The 17,967-nt window shown below is 43.2% G+C and overlaps 1 protein-coding gene across 1 annotated transcript; it reads left to right on the top strand.

The window, feature by feature from the left end:
* Positions 1-8,898: 8,898 nt before the first annotated feature.
* Positions 8,899-17,714, top strand: LOC121876382 (vicilin-like seed storage protein At2g18540). Its single transcript, XM_042381454.1, has 5 exons — positions 8,899-8,914; positions 9,554-9,710; positions 11,356-11,418; positions 16,123-16,386; positions 16,540-17,714. Coding segments are annotated over exons 1-5 (1,038 nt in total). The 5' UTR covers positions 8,899-8,913; the 3' UTR covers positions 17,093-17,714.
* The last annotated feature ends 253 nt before the right edge of the window (positions 17,715-17,967 follow it).

Raw genomic sequence — 17,967 nt, forward strand, 5'->3', positions numbered from 1 at the left:
TGTACCGTGAAGGAGAAGACATCGCTTCCTACCTTGTTAGATTTGAACGGGTAGCTGAGCTGCTTGGTGTAGACCCAGATAGCTATGCTGTAAGGTTGGGTAGCCTACTGAGTGGTAAGCCGGTAGAGATTTACACGTCCCTGTCTGCCGACATCACCAGAGATTACTTCTTGTTGAAGCAAGCTCTCTTGCGAGGATTTAACAAGACTTCTGACGGTTATCGTGTTGATTTCCGCAGAACGAAGATTAGAGCAGGAGAAACGTACCAGCAGTTTTGGATTCACCTGGGTCGTTTGTTTCAACAATGGCTGGGGAGATCAAGAGTTGAAGAAACCTTTGAGTCTCTCTCTAACTTCATGATATTAGATCAGTTTTTGCCTTCTCTACCTCCAGACTTGAGAATTTTCATCAAAGAACACCGGCCAGCGATGCTTGGAGAAGCGGTACATCTTGCCAACAACTGGGAGTCCGCTCGCAACGCCTACCCCATGTCTTCCCCTCCTGTGGTCAAGAACGCGAAGCCTCTGTCCTCCAAGGAACCACCCCCAGGAGTACACAGGAGTAGCTCACCAGCCGTGAGGTGTCACAGCTACGGAGAAGTAGGGCACATTCTTTCTCGTTGTCCCAGGAATCCCCTCGCCTTCAAGTCTGCTGACACTTATCAGCCCAGCCACAAAGTCGGATTCTGTTTGGAAGACAGGAGCTGCCCCCGTTATTGTGTCAGTGGAATAATAAATGGGTCTAGGGCATTTACTTTCATCAGGGACACTGGTTGCTCGTGCATTATTGTCTTTGAGGAAGCCCTGCCTGACGCTGACATCTCTAGCTGCCCGAAGGTTAGTGTCGCCGATTATTTAGGTCGTGTTGACCAGTTCCCTGTTGTTAGGTGATACCTGCGTTGCCCCTATTTCACTGGTTGGTCTAATGTGGTAAGAGCTCCCATTAAAGTTGTTAGTGTTCTCATTGGTAATGTTCCCGGTGTTCGTGACCCTAACGACCCGGAACCTTTAAAACTCTCCTCGCCACCAACACCGGTCCCCACGCCACATGACGACGACTCGCCACCTGCCGACTTCTCCTCGCCACCCTCACACGCCACCGCACCTCCGGCAAGGGTCCAAGCTATGGAGAAAAGGTCAGCGAAGGTGAAACGACCGCATCCCCTGATTCTTCCGAATTTGTTGCCACTGACTGTGACTCCCGGGGAGTTCGCCAAGCTTCAAGACTCGTGTGCCACTCTGAAGCGGGTAAGGGAGAAGATGACTTCCGGGGAGGAGGATCAGGTGAGAGATGGGTCGGTTTATAAGTTTGTTTCTATTAATGGGGTGTTACACAGGTCTTGTGTGTCATCCAAGCGACCAGCCAAAGTAGGTCGGTTTTTACTTATTGTCCCTGCTGTTTGTCGTAGTAATATTCTCTCTGTAGCTCACAAGAGCCCTCTTGCAAGTCACTGTTCTCGTAGGAAAACTTATAGGAAGGTTGCTGATCAGTTTTACTGGCCAGGTATGGGAGCGGATATTAGAGCTTTTTGTAGGAGTTGTGATCAGTGCCCCCGTATGCCCGCCAAGGGTAGAGTCCGTCCTGTTCCACTCGAACCCTTACCCGTCATTGCAGAACCATCTTCTCGGGTAGCCAAAGATTTTGTTGGACCGTTCTCACCCCCTTCCTCTAAGAAGCCTAAATTACATCAAGCTAATTTGTTAAGGAAATATAATTGCAGGACCCACATTGCCCGTGTCCTTGACGACGTTCCCAAGCTGGAGTTAGTCGAGGCAAGAGATCCTGTGCAGTTCGGGCGCCAGGCTCCGATGATCTCGGTTGCCAGTTGCTGCTAACACCTGACGAGATAGAAGAATCCTCTACGACTGGAATAGGCCCAAACTTAAACTTGGACTGAAGTGGATCCCACTTGCGGTTCCTTGATACTGCCTTACGTCTTGGACATCAAGTTCCACCTATTCTTTTATAAGACCCTTCTTTATTTTAATATGTGTATTTAAGCATTTGTTGTAAGATAATTATGCTTTGTGTACTAATCTTAAGTTTTAATCTACCTTACAGTAGATTTTTGTTAGGGGAGCTGTATAAGGGAGGAAACTATCTTCCTGCTCGTTACCACTGCACACTCGCTAGTTTGTTGGTGCGATCGACACTTGGGGGGGTTGGACAGAGGTGAGAACGGCAGCGGCTACCTGTGTCAAAGGCAGATCCTGCTCAGCCGTGAGTGCAGTCACTACCTTCCTCCACTGTTCGTCAAATTCTGGCTGTGATCTTAAAAAGGCTCGGGACTCGTGGGCCGTGTCCCCAGACCTTCACCTATCGACTGTCAATTCTCTGGTCATCTACCACTACCCCATACCACGACCGTCAGTTCATCTCCTCGTCTGTGCCCCGGTGTTCTCCTGCCATTTCAAGGCATCTGCCGCTGTCGCTCGAGTGTGGAGTTGAATGGACGCTTCCCCCTGAGTGTGGATCACCGTGTTCCAGAACCTTTCCCAGGGCCACTGTCGTAGGCAATATCTGTTCATTGTTTGATTCTATTGTTTGATTCCTTTAATTGCTGACTCCCTTTTATTGTTTGATTCTATCAGTTGTTGACTCCCATTAATTGTTTGATTCCATTAATTGTTTGATTCTATTAATTGCTGACTCCCATTAATTGTTTGCTTCCCTTTAATTTGTTTGCTTCCTTTAATTGTTTGCTTCTCTTAATTATTTGACTCCATTAACTGATTACTTCATTAATTGTTTGCCTTCCGTAAATGTAACTTGATGCTTGTTGAGTGGTGTCAGAGTTTTGTGTTATATTTTTTATAGTAAAGAGATGTCAATCTCAAACGGTCGTTTGTTATTCCTCAGAAAACCATGGTCCTTGACTTTCCTTTATTAAGATCCTGATTAGTCTGGTAAGGGATTTCTATCCCTAAGTCCCAGGCCTTTACAACCAGACTGGACAACCACACCCAGTAAGGTCATCATTGTGCTGTCGAAAACACAATCATTTTCACAGATAAAAACAAAAGCAAACTCCTATGGTCGCTGCATGGAATGTCAGGACCCTTCTGGATACTGGCACAAATGAGCGTCCTGAAAGAAGGACTGTCCTTGTGGCAAAAGAGCTGGCTAGGTATAACATCGACATAGCAGCCATCAGTGAGTCCTGGCTCCCAGACAAGGGTCGACTCACAGAACGGGAGTCTTGTTATAACTTTCTTCTGGAAAGGTAAGCCTGCTGTGGAGAGAAACCGCATTTATGGAGTTGGCTTTGCCATCCGCCAATGCATCCTACGTCAATGCATGCGCCCCGACACTGAATGCAGAGGATGACTTCAAGGAAGCCTTTTACACCGACCTTCACAGAATGTTAACTTCTATCCCCAGAGATGATACGGTGGTGCTCCTAGGTGATTTCAATGCTAGAGTTGGCAGAGAAGCTGACATTTAGCGGGGAACCATAGGGAGAAATGGACTAGGCAAGCGTATTCCTAACGGCCTACTCCTCCTCAGTATGTGTGCTGCACACCTCATTATCACCCACACCTTGTTTAGGCAGACCGACAAGTTCAAGGGTTCGTGGCAACATCCACAATTCAAACACTGGCATCTCATGGTCAGAGAAAAAGGTCGCCGAGATGTCCTCATCACCTGAGCCATGCGTGGCTCAGACCACTGCCTTAACTGACTGGTAGAACAACCCCCAGTCTCGGACCAATGGTGATACCTCTCACAAGAAGAAAATGGCGTCCCAGTGCGAATTTCGCAATTTAAAGAACGACTGGTTTAAAAATAAGCATAAGAAATTCAAAAACTTACAGGTCAACACAAGATCCGCAAATTTTCCAATTTCACTAAAATACTTTATGGGCCAATCACTCATGGCGAAGCACCCCTCCGCTCATCAGACGGTAACTGCCAAATTAAAGACAAAGAAGGCAACCTTCAGCACTGGAAAGAGCACTACAATTCACTGCTCAACCAAAACACCGATATGGATGTTCTGACTACCCAGCAGGTCCCTCAGCATCCAGAGCAGTTCCACCTCAGCTATCCTCCATCCCTGGATGAGGTAGTTACTGCCATTAAACAGATGAAAAATAACAAAAGTGCAGGGCCTGATGGAATCCCAGCCGAGGTGTATAAAGTAGGAGGGCCTCTGCTTACCAGCCGTCTCCACTCTCTCCTGGAGAATATATGGGAAAAGGAGAAAATACCCCAAGCTCTTGAAGACACCTCCATCGTCAAAATTTATAAGAGCAAGGGAGACCAGTTAGACTGTGGCAACTACCGCGGGATCTTGCTGCTGTCCATAGCTGACAAGATTATCGCCCGTGTCCTCCTAAACAGACTTCCAGCTGAGGCGGAAAACTTCCTCCCAGAATCTCAATGAGGCTTTAGATCATCACGTGGCATCAATGACATGATCTTTGCTGCCCGCCAGATACAGGAAAAGTGCTTAGAACAGCGTCATCACCTGTACATGGCTTTCATCGACCATACCAAGGCCTTCGACTCGGTCAACAGGGAATACCTTTGGCGACCCTCAGCAGTTTTGGCTGCCCACCAAAATTCATCGCTATTGTGAGGCAACTCCACGATGGCATGAAGGGCAGTTTTCTGCACAATGGTACCCGGTCTGAGTTCTTCCCCATCCAAGTGGGGGTAAAACAAGAATGTTTAGTGGCATCAACTCTTTTTCATTTTCTTGGATGCCTTCTTTACTCGTGCCAGTACCAATTTAGCCGGCAGGGTGGACACTCAGTGCTGGATGAAAGGTTATTTCAACATACGACGATTCTAGGTAGGATCAAAGGTGGTCGGCAGCTTCCATTACTGAACTTCGGTATGCAGATGACCTCACCCTTGTTGCCCACACTGAACACGACCTATAGGAGAGCCTGAACACCTACGGGGAGGCGTATGCACAGTTCACCCTGCCCCTGGTTGAGCTACACCTCCACCATCCATCCACCTTAACGGTACTACCCTCTCTAATGTTACCCACTTTCGGTATCTCGGCTCCCACCTGTCCAGCACCACGGCCATCGATGAACAGATTCAGCATCGTGTCAGATGTGCGTCTCAAGCCTTTGGCAGACTTCGTACCCCTATCTTTAGCTGTAGGGAGCTGAAATTATGTACAAAGTTGCACGTACATCGAGCAGTGGTCCTCCCCACCATGCACTATGGCAGCGAGACAGAGGTCACATACAGGAGACACCTCAAGGCACTAGATAACTTTCACCAACGTAGTCTACGTTCCATCTTCCGAGTTCGCTGGGAAGACAAGAGAACAAATGCCAGTATTCTCTCTAACACCAAATGTAGGAGCATCAAGGCTATCATTATTCATGAATAATTACGTTGGACTGGCCATGTCACCCGCATGGACAACAGTAGACTGCCAAAGCAGCTACTTTACAGTCACCTAACGAATAGTAAACGTAACGCTGGCGGGCAATGGAAAAGGTATAAGGATAATCATAAAACAAACCTGAAAAAGTGCCAAGTCGACCCCCTCTCCTGGGAGACGATCACCGCACACCGTGACGCTTGGGGGAGCACCACACGAGAATATGTCAATATTTTCGAGTTAGCCCGACTGCATACCGAGGCAGACAAGCGCCAGCGCCGGAAAGACGCTCCTGCCTCCCCTCCCGCAATAAAAATATAGGACAGTCTTAAGATAAACCTGAAAAAAATACCAAATCCACCTCCTCGCCTGGGGAACGATTACCCCTCATTCTAACGCTTGGAGGAGCACCACACGAGGTGTCAATACTTTCGAGCTAGCCCGACTGCATACCGAGGCAGAAAAGCGCCAACGCCTGGAAAGATGCTGCTGCCGCCCCTCCCGCACTAGACGTAACTCTCCACACGTGCAACATCTGTATACGACCCCGCCGGTCCCGTATCGGCCTCTCTAGGCACCTCAGAGCTCACCAATGATGGTGACATCCTTTATAACTTATATAATTTTATCATAGCTAGATGATCGCCATACTCGATTCCGAGTGACAGCAAAGTAGTAGTCGAAGTACTAGCTTCACAATTCTTCAACAACTTCTTTCCTAATTACTGTTTTTAAGGTTCTGTTTGATAATCGTAGATTATATTCAACATTGTCATTGATGGACTCGGACTTAAGTACGGTATCAACTCTGTTATGTTGACTGATGCCTATGTGAGAGGATATCCATAGCAGCCTGATCCTGATACCCCCGTCAACAAGACAAATGTGCTTGTGTATGGCCTTAGCCATACAGAATAAAATACCTAAGTGTGGGGCTGCCCTCTAAAGGGTTAAGGCAGTGGTTCTCAATTTTTTTTCCAGTTTTACCCATATTTAAAGTCTGACAGGTTCGAATTATCCCAACGTAAAATTTTACTCCTAAATTCTATTCAATGAAGTTTAAGATACAAAACACAAGCTTACAAATGTACTTACAAATTTTACTCCTCCAATAAAGTGTATTATACAAAACACAAGGGTACAATTCTAGTCTGTCTTATACAAAAATCAGTAATAGTGCTACAGTTACAGTGCTGTTATAGACTTAGTCTTAGTGAGATGGATGAACTTGTGTTATCGACACTAGATTTTGGATGCGTGGTTTAGTCTTTGACAGAGCCAGCCTCATATCTGAGCTTGGAACAAGCCGGTTTCTAGTCTTGGACTTGATGTGGTACATTGCCGAGAACCCAAGTTCACACATATAGGTCATGGGAAATGGAAGAAGTACGTCGATAGCCCGAGTCATTAGAGTTGGGTATCCCACTGCTCCTTGCTTAAGCCAGAAAGATGCAATATCCTCGACAGTGTCGAATGTGCTACGGGTCACGGAATCATTTCTCAATTTATAAATGTTAAATACGACGTTACCCCACCGTGCCAACAGAAGCATATTATCCCAGCCAAAATGTAGTTTTTACCCCAGTTGGGGTAATTACCCCGAGTTTGAGAACCACTGGGTTAAGGTATCAGGAACAAGTAATAAGGATAAGGAGTCAGTGATAATGAGACTGTCAGTGGCAATGTTCAACAATTTTCAGGGCTGTGAGTGTGGCAAATAGTTCAGTTTGTAGACAGCACTCCCAGCCCTGACACCGACAGTGTTTAGAGAGTCGTCAGTGTAAATGGTCTCTGTGAAGTTATTTTCAGTTTGTTGGTTAATTATGTGTTCGAAAGCTCTCACTTTGGTAGTGTGGTGGAAATAAGGATCATGTGGTCAGTCGTAGAGGATAGGCGGGTACGTGGATTTTGTGGTGTCAATGGGAACTAACCTCCAGGGTGGCAGAAAGCGCTGTTGTGTTTCATCTCTGTACAGATGGTCTAGTCCAACCATCCTCATATGTGTACCAGTAATTTGGATCCATTTAAATTCACCAGTCTCATGAGTTAAATATTTTAATGGTAAGGGTTGTGGTGGTGACGGTAATGGTAGCGCAGTGGTGGCAGTAAAAGTGGTAGTTGTGGTTCATGGAGGTGATAATGGTAGTGGTAGTGATATGGAAGGTGGTGATGGTGTTGGTGATGATGTAGGTGTTGATGGAGAAGGTGATGTTGGTGTTATTGCTGTTGGTGAAGGTGGTTTGGTGTTGTTTCTGGTGATGGTGGTGAAGGTGATAATGGTGGTGGTATTGCTGATGATATTGATGGTGAAGCTGGTGTTGGTAGCGAGATTGGTAGTGATTGTGGTGGTAGTAGAGGTTATTAATGGGGTAATAGTTAAGGTGGTGGTGTAGAGATAATATTTATGGTGGTAGTAGTGGAGGTGGTAAGGGCAGTGGTATTGTGGAGTTGCTAAATGATGGTGTTGTGTGGTTATCAAGAAGGGTCAGCCAGTGCATGACGCGCGTGCCTTCCAGGGGTACACAACCCACTAACGAGCACCACACTATATAACAACACTGTGGATGTGTGTGTACCAGGATGTACACCTCAGCATATTTTATCACGACCTGAGTGTGTGTGAAGAGCTGTAGTATGTGGAAGGATGAAAGATTAATGTTAGGTACAATAAAGTTCTCATTAGCTGCAATAAAGATAAAATTTGTATCAGGAGAACACATGAACACTTGATGGTGGTGTTTAGGGAAAAATTTGACTTTTTGTTATTATCACCACTAAAGTGAGCTGTTTATATTACAGTTATAAGTCCAGCTGCACCGAGATTTAGTATTACTAACGTGTGATTACGAGGTAGTGGTTGTAGTGGTAGTAGAGGAAGTTAATGGGGCTTGTCTCACCTCAGGTTGAAAAAATAACCATATTGTTGATTCATATGTCCAGTTTCCTTCATTATATACAGTATATACTTGGATCACGCGCACATTCAGTGATTTACTTACACACACACACACACACACACACACACACACACACACATATATATATATATATATATATATATATATATATATATATATATATATATATATATATATATATATATATATATATATATATATATATATATATATATATATATATAGAGGGTACACTTTACTTAAGATGTGTGCGATTATGTACCAATATTTCTACATAATGTCGTAGTAATGCTATTTTCATATATTTCAGTAGTCTTTCACCCGCATTTTTCCCACGTTATCTGAGGTTTGTGTAGCCCTGGTCCAAATGATACAAAATAAGGAAGGAGTAAAATAAATTACTAGAAAAAATAATAATAATATTATTATTATTATTATTATTATTATTATTTTTATTTATTTTTTATTCTGTATTAAAACAATGTGTGTGTGCGTATATGCGTATGTAAGTGTATACGTGTGTGTGTGTGTGTGTGTGTGTGTGTGTGTATGTGTGTGTGTGTGAGGGAGGTGAGTCACAGGAGGTGATATATCAGCTTGCGTTGGCATTTCGCCAACCCAGTCGCTCCCCGGTTTCCACCAACAAGTGAGTCCATGCGCTTTAGTGTTCATATACTGTGTGTGTGTATATATATATATATATATATATATATATATATATATATATATATATATATATATATATATATATATATATATATTCACAGGAGCTAATATAATAAATGATTACTCAAGAATAAACATTTTATGGGAGCCAGATAATAAAGATATTGATCAAATAAATTGATGGCTGTAAGTGTATACGTAAAAAAAATGCCAGTGACAAGATAACTGTAAAAACTGTGGACTGACGAGCTACAGTTGTATTTACGAGATAGCCCCAGGAGTGCAGTATAAGAAAAACTTACTGTATGTTAAGAAAAAATAGACGAAGGAAAATATCTTTTGCATCGTAATAAAAAATACATTTTGTATCATCATTAAAAATTCAGCCATAACCTTAATGATAATGATGACAATGGTGTTGGTGGACATTGACCACGGGGATGTACTCTCACAGTACAACCATTGTTGATATATTAATACTTACAACAATGAAGCGCACCAATGAGGTGATCTGCTGATGTTATACTTGTCTCGAGAACAACGAAAATATACTCAAATCTTTACTGTACTGAGTTCCATTTTTATCGTTGATGAATTTCATTTTTTTTTTATTTTACAGTGAGGCTTCATGCGTGTGTGGTGGTAGTTGTGGTGATGGTGATGGTGGGACAGAAGTCAGCTCAGGCCAAGGTTTTGCACCGGAAGAACCACCATCACCATCACCAGAAATCCAATGGTTCTATGTCGACTCAAGAGGACGTGTCAATAGCAGGCTCGTGAGTGTTTCTCTGTATTATTCATTTTCACTATAGCCGTGTACATTATTTCTGGTCCTCACTCTAAGGAAACACTTCAGGGATTCGTTTCCCCCCCTCTCCCTCTCTCCTTCACCATTCCCTCTTTTATCCTCAGTAGTTTTTTCCTCTACTGACTTAGATATTTAAAACAAAATAGTGTCAAATTTTAGTGTTTTTCATGAAGCGTCTTTTGAATTGACTTGAATTGAAACAGTTTATTTAGCCAGAAAAACACAGATACAGAGTGGATAATAATAACAATATTAACATACCTGAGCCAGTTGAGAACCTGAGCTCTCTTTTGGGCACCTGATATATACGATGCATTTATCTCAAGGAAGTACTGTATTATGTAACATTTAGTAACATCTGGAATAGTACAATTGCATGATGGTAATAAGAACATCTCATAATGTTACCACGGTTATCACTTCAATATTTATTTAATTTATTTATATATTTTTTAGTTTATTTATTTGTTTTATTTATATATACATAAATTATAGTGGAATTTAAAAACATAAGTATAATGGGGGAGCAGTAAAACATGGGTTGTACAGTAATAAGGTTGAACACGAGGACAGAGCTGTCAGGACTATGTCTAGTTGCCAATTATGTTTATTGCAATGGTAATTTCTTATCTATTTACATGATAATTTCCAATAAAAAGGTTTGGTTGGTATAATAAAAGCAGGTACTGTAAATATAGTAGGTGTTTTGAGCATTTACACTAACTACTTGCGAATCTTGCCATAGTTGATATAGATCCAGTCGAAACTTAACTTTTACATTTCCTCAACAATAATTTGAGAAGTTTTAATATATTTTTATATTTTTAGTCGATAAGAAAATCGTTCTCTGTGTCGACAAAGATATATATTTCATTACTTGTAATTGTTTTTAAGTATTCTAGCCGGGGTTACTTCAGTGGAGTGGTCACTGACTGTACTGTTCTTGAATTTTCAAGCCTGATTAGAAAGACGCGCTTACAGAGGGTCGGGTACTTTGTCTATATCCCTTTAGAGTTGACGAAGGATGACATAGAGTTATAGATCATCAGCCTCAGGTAAAGAGGAGGTTACACGGCTATAGGGAGTAGACTACCTTTGCCCCCAAGTGTAAAGGTAGAGTGAGGGAATATACCGTAGATGAAACTGGAGTGTGTCACGGGGCTGGAAAATAATATTTCTCCGCTACGCCAGTGAGGATAGTATTACACGGAAGAGACTGTGCTAATGAGGATAGGCGCACAGGATGGTGACTCCGCTGGTGATAGGAGTACAGGAAGGGAACTGCGCAAGGTGGGATAGGAGTACAGGTAAGGGCCTGCGCATGAGGAACATAATTCCAAATTGTAGTACCATATAAATTCCCTTCTTGGGTCCAGAGAACGATATTCCAATTCCTATGACAAGAAATTCAGATTTCCCTCTTCCTGTTAAGAATTTTGAGAATACCAGCTCCTATTTTTAAATTTTTAAGGAAACGAATTTCTTGTTCTAAAATTCTTATTCAAAGTTTGATAATAACACTCAAATTACGAGCACCGGAAAATGAGATTTCCAGTCCTATTCCTGACACTGAGATTCCCACACCTGGTCTAATTCACCATGTACACTTGCAGGTTGAAGGCCAACGACACCTTCACTTCTATGGCCACCGCCGTGTCTCAAGGGAGCCAGTCTGAGTAAGTACCTTAACACCTATCATCAGTGACCTAACACCTTCCGCCAGTGACCTAACATACTGCTGCTACTACTAATACTTTGCTGTCACTCGGGATCGAGTATGACGATCAACCAGCTATGATACAATGGTATGAGTTATTAAAGATGGCACCTTCGTTGGTGGGCTTGTGACTCGAGCGGCCGATACAGAACCGCCAGGGCCGTCCACAGATATTGCACGTGTGGAAGGCTATTTTTATTGCGGGAGGGGAGGCAGGAGCGTCTTTCCGGCGCTGGCGTTTGTCTGCCTCGGTATGCAGTCGGGCTAACTCGAAAATATTGACATATTCTCGTGTGGTGCTCCCCCAAGCGTCACGGTGTGCGGTGATCGTCTCCCAGGAGAGGGGGTCGACTTGGCACTTTTTCAGGTTTGTCTTAAGATTATCCTTATACCTTTTCCATTGCCCGCCAGCGTTACGTTTACTATTCGTTAGGTGACTGTAAAGTAGCTGCTTTGGCAGTCTACTGTCATCCATGCGAGTAACATGGCCAAATCAACGTAGCCTCGATGCTCCAACAGTTAGTGTCAGCGAGGATACTGGCATTTGTTCACTTGTCTTCCCAGTGAACTCGGAGGACAGAGCATAGACTGCATTGTTAAAAGTTTTCAAGTGACTTGAGGTGCCTCCTATATGTAACCTATGTCTCGCTGTCATACGGCATATAATTTAAGCTCCCTACACCTGAAGACACGGGTATAGAGACTGCCAAATGCTTGAGATGCACATCTGTCCAATGTTGAATCTCTTCATCGATGTCCGAGGTGGTGGACAGGTGGGAGACAAAATGCTGAAATTTGGTCACATTAAAGAGGTTACTACTGTTAACCTGGATTGATGGTGGAGGTGTGGCTGAACGAGGGGCAGGCTGAAAGAGAATATGAGTTTTACGTACATTCACCTCAAGGCCGAAGTGTGTATACGCATCTGCGTAGGTGTTCAGGATCTCCTGGCGGTCGTGTTCGGCGTAAGCGACGAGGGTGAGGTCGTCTGCATACTGAAGTTCAGTGATGGAAGCGACTAACACCTTTGATCCTGCCTGGAGTCGTCTTATGTTGAAAAGTTCTTTCATCCGGTACTGGATGTCCATCCCGCCAGCTAAATTTGCACCGCCACGAGTAAGGAAAGCAACCAGGAAATTGAAAAAGAGAGTTGGTCCCACTACACATCCTTGTCTTACCCCCGTTTGGATGGGGAAGAACTCAGACTGGGTGCCATTGTACCGGACACTGCCGTTCATGCCATCGTTGAGTTCTCTCACAATGACGATGAATTTTGATGGGCGGCCAAAACGACTGAGGGACCCTGTTGACCGAGTCGAAGGCCTTGGAAAGGTCAATGAACGCCATGTATAAGTCATGACGCCTTTCTCTATATTTTTGCTGTATCCGGCGAGCACCACTGACATTGGGATTCTGGGAGGAAGTTTTCTGCATCAGGACGAAGTCTGTTTAGAAGGACTCTAGCGATAATCTTGCCAACTATGAACAGCAGCGAGATCCAGTGGTAGTTGTCACAGTCTGATCGGTCTCCCTTGTTCGTATAAATATTGACGATGAAGGCATCTTTAAGATCTTGGGGATTTCCTCCTTCTCCCATATATTTCCCCAAGAGATAGTGGAGACGGTTGGTAAGCAGAGGTTTTCCTGCTTTATACACCTCGGCTGAGATTCCATCAGGCCCTGTTGGTTTGTCATTTTTCATCTCCTTGATGCAGTCGCTACCTCAACCAGGGATGGAGGATAGCTGAGGTGGGTTAGCTTTAGGTACTGAGAGACCTACTACGTAGTTAGGACACCCACATCGGTATTTCGGTTGAGCAGGGAAAGGTAAGTGCTCTTTCCAGCGCTGACGGATGCCTTCTTCGTCTTTAATTATGGAGTTATCGTCGGATGAGCAGAGGGGGGCCGCGCCATGAGTAGTTGATCCATACATTGTTTTAGTGGAATTAAAAAATTCACGGATCTTGTGTTGATGCGCAATTTTTTGCATTTCGCTCGCCTTATTTGTCCACAATTCGTTCTTTAGATTGCGAAGTTTGCGCTGGGCCATCCCTTTCTTTTGGCAGAAGGTGTCAGCTTTAGTCCAAGACTGAGGGTGGCACTGCCAGTCAGTGAAGGCGGCACTTTTACCACTGACGAGCAAGTCCATTTCCTGGTTATTTCCATCAAATCAATCCTGGGGTTTCTTTCGATCTGGCCGAGGGTCTCTGTGCAGGTTTTTGTTGTGATGAAAGTGTCGAGGATACCTCTTTCGTTACTCGGATTTAGGTTGTTTGTTCTTGGGTTGCTTATCAGCCCATCGTCGAGCTGCTCTCTGAAAGCATGTTCTTCCGCTTGATCCTCCAGTCACTTGGTGTTAAAACCTCTTCTGGAGGCTTATGGCCTTCGTCGTCTTAGGGCAACGTGAAGGGAGAGTTTGGCTCTGACGAGCCGATGATCTGTGTTACAGTGGTCTGAGCCACGCATGGCTCGGGTGATGAGCACATCTCAGTGATCCCTTTCCCTGACAATGATGTAGTCAATGAGATGCCATTGTTTGGATCGTGGGTGTTGCCAAGAACCCTTGAACTTGTCGGCCTGCCTAAACAAGGTGTTGGCGATAGTGAGGTTGTGTTCAGCACACATGCTGAGGAGAGTAGGCCGTTAGGATTACACTTGTCCACTCTGTTTCTCTCTACAGTTCCCTGCCATAAGTCAGCATGTCTGTCAGGAACACAACCTTATCTTCTCTCGGGATAGAGGTCAGCACTGTGAAGGTCGGCGTAAAAGGCCTCCTTGATATCATCATCTGCATCTAGTTTGTGGGCGTATGCACTGATAAAAGAAAATATGACGTGAGTGGGACTCAAATCGGTATGAAGCTCTCGTTGACCCCAACAGGCTTTTCATTTAACCTTTGTAGGATAGACTGACGAATGCATTGCAAAGCCAACTCCACAAATAGGGTTTTCTTCGCAGCAGGCTTACCCTTTCAGAAGGTATTACCGTACCCCTGTTTTGTGAGTCAATCCTCGTGTGGGAGCCGGGACTCACTAATGGCTGCTGTGTCGATGTTATACCTAGAGAGCTCTTTAGCCACAAGGGCGGTTGTTCTTTCAGGACGTTCATTTGTGCCAGTATCCAGAAGGGTCCTGATATTTCATGCTTTTATCTGTGGTTATGTTTTTGACTGCCTTAGGATGCCCTTATTGGGTGCTGTTGTTTAGTCAGGTTGATTTTTTAAGCAGGCTATAGTTAGGGCACCTTTTCTAGCCCCTTTCTCATGTTGGGTGAGCAGAGTGGCTCCTGGAAAGGGCTGCTCAGTCGCATATATAGGACTGGATTGCACTGCTGCCGAGATCGCCATAGGGCTTTTGGTGGTTTCAGGGTTCTGATGATGATGAAAAGTATGATGAGCTAGATACTGGCTGCTCGTGAATTGATTTATGTGGTGAGGCAAGAGCGCAGGCTGCAACCCCACATCTTGGCTCTCCCTTTTCTTGATGTAGTGGTGCTGGTAGCTGCAACAAATGGGGAGAGGGAAAGTTGCAATGGACTGCCGATAGCCCAGTTTGTTGGATTTCGCCGAAGTAGCCTGTCCATCTTTCATTGCCTTCATCCGTTAGTGTACTCGTTGGGTTCCCGTGTTGGCCACCTTTTCCGCCTATTCCACTGTTGGGGTCTTACTGGTAATCTTTTTACTCCCGTAGCCTTATACCTACCAAGGTTAATCTGCATGGCAGTAGGGCAGTGGTTGGTAGGCGCCAGGGCGTGTCCACATATTATGTAACCTAACATGTGTAACCAGTGATCTAACACCTGGGACCAGTGATCTAGCACCTATCATTAGTGACCTATCACCTGTTACCATTTGAATAACACCTGTTACTATTGAGATAACACCTACACCTGTCACAAATGAACTAACTGGCACCTTTGGACTAACTACTGTGACCAGTGGACTAACACCTGTCGACAATAGGTGTCCGTACACTTTTTATCATCTGCCCATCTATCCGTGTTTTGACGTCTGTTTATTCGTCCATTAGTATTGGTGTGCTTATCTATCCATCTTCATTTGTTCGTCCGTCCAATCGTCAGTAAACTTTCACATTTGCAGCTCCCCAAAGAACGCTTAACACAATGACGATGAAACGCAGTAAGAATGTTGCTTGACTGTCATAGGACCATGTTTGAGTTCGTATGTTCCGTTATTGCCTTAATAGCTTCACTTCCCATCATACAAATATTCCCTCTATTCTTTCCTTTAGACAAAGCTTGAGGAAGTGTGAAGGTGAGTTGGTGTGGGTCTATGTGTATTAAAAACAGACAGGAGTTAAGAGATTCGGTGTAATATTTAACGTCTTTACACACACACACACACACACACACACACACACACACACACACACATTTTTAACCTAAACTAACCCTAATATCAACTATCTAAACTGAATATAAATCATAACTTAGCTTAACCTAACTTTACCTAATGAAATCTAATCTAACCTAACCTTACGTGTTGTGACCTAATCTAGCTCAATATGAATCCTAACCTTCCCAACCTAATTTAATCTAGATCCTAATTTAAACTAACTTAATATGAGTCCCAACTGAGCTTCATTTAACTTAATCGACAAATTAACCTCGGCGTATTTAAGCTAACCTAACCTATCTTACCCAGATTTGTGGAGATAGTGAAGGACGGAACACGGACAAAAGGGACAGTCACCAAGAAAGAGCCAAATGGAATGGTGAAGCGGAAGGTGGTGGTGATCAGGAAGGACTTAGAGAAAAAGAGACGAAGAATGAGACAAATTAGAAAGATGAAAAGAAAGAATGCTAGGCTAATGAAAACTGAGAAGAACAAGGTAAATGAAGAGGAGGGAGATAAAAAGACAAAGAGGAAGAAGAGAAAGAAAAAGAAGAAGAATGATAGGAAAAAGAGGCGGATGGAGAAGAAGGAAGATGAGAAGGAGATGAAGGAACAGGAGGAAGACACAATTAAGGAAGAGGAAGTTAAGAAGGAGGAGAAGAAGAAGATGGAGGTGGAGGAGAAAGAAGATATAAAGAAAAAAGAAGGCAAGGAAGCAGGGAAGAGTAATAAAGAAGACAAGGGTAAGGAGGAAGAAGAGAAGAAGATGATAGGTATGGAAGGAAATGAAGAGGACAAAGGTAAAAGAGAAGAGGAGAAGAAGAAAGTTGACAAAGGGGAGGGAGACGAAGAAGAGGAAAAGAAAAAAGGAGATGCAATGAAAGATGACAACGAGGAAGTAAAGAAGGAGAGGGAACATAAGGAGGGAGGAGACGCTAAAGAAGACAAGGAAGGGGAAAAAAATAAAGAGAACAACCGAGAGAAAAAACAGCTAAGTGGAAGTGAGGAAGAAAATAAGGAAGCCAAACCTGATGGAAAGACAGACACCACAGAAGGAAATGATAAAGGGGAAGGGAAGGATGAAAAGGACATATTAGATAAGAAAAAGGAGGAGGAGGAGGAGAAAGAGGAAGTCAAGAAGGAAGAAAGCGTTGAAGACAAGAAGATAGAAACTGTAGACAAGAAAGAAGAAAGTGGAGACGATAAGAAAGATGAAAAGAAAGAAGATAAAACGGGAGGAAATGAGGACGAGAAGCTAGAAGAGAAGAAGGATTTATAAGAGAATGACTAACGGAGAAAGAATAAAACATTAACCTAACCTAACCTAACCTAACGTAGCGTAACCTACCGTAACATAACCTACCCCTACGTAACTTAACCTAACCTAACCTAACCTAATGTAAACGTAGCCTAACCTGACGTAAAATAGCCTAGCCTAGCCTAACATAATCTAATGTTATCTAGACCTAGTTTTATCCAAACCTATCCCAATCCTAATGTAATCATGTCCTCACCAAATTCTATCCTGACTTACCCTTATACTATCCTAACCTAACCTATTATGATCTGATGAAGGCCAATGTTTAAAAATAAACACATCATGACTTGACCAATGAAATGTCAGACATGCCTATATACATGTTAACCTATTGTGTATTGTACATTGGTAGTGGTAGGGTTTATGTTGTCTGTACTACAAAATAGATATTGAGCAATTTTTATTCACTATACTTCCACTGTAATATATGAATATTAAAGATAGCGTTTATTTCAAAATATAATAGCACTGAAATTTATTTTAACTCCTGTGATATAGTTTACCATTATTTTTTGTTATTGAAATTCAAGTTATAGTCATAAACTAAGAAACACCACTAGATATAGATTTACTTATTATTCTTTCAAGATTGTGATTTTAACATAGTTATAAATGTATATTAAACCAATAAAGATAATCACTTGACCTTACAGTGTGTTTATCCCGCTGCAAACTCGTCTCTTTCACGCACAACATAATACGTCTAGTCAAATTCTCAAAAGGATATATGTTCAGTAATGGATAATATAAACGCCTTCTGAGCGTTTAAAGGTTAATGAGACTCTTCACGTTAAACTCGAACGTTATAATTCGGTCAAACCTGTTGAATACAATTC

Source organism: Homarus americanus, unplaced genomic scaffold (genome assembly GCF_018991925.1).
Source record: "Homarus americanus isolate GMGI-L3 unplaced genomic scaffold, GMGI_Hamer_2.0 scaffold34921, whole genome shotgun sequence".
Taxonomy (NCBI): Eukaryota; Metazoa; Arthropoda; class Malacostraca; order Decapoda; family Nephropidae; genus Homarus; species Homarus americanus.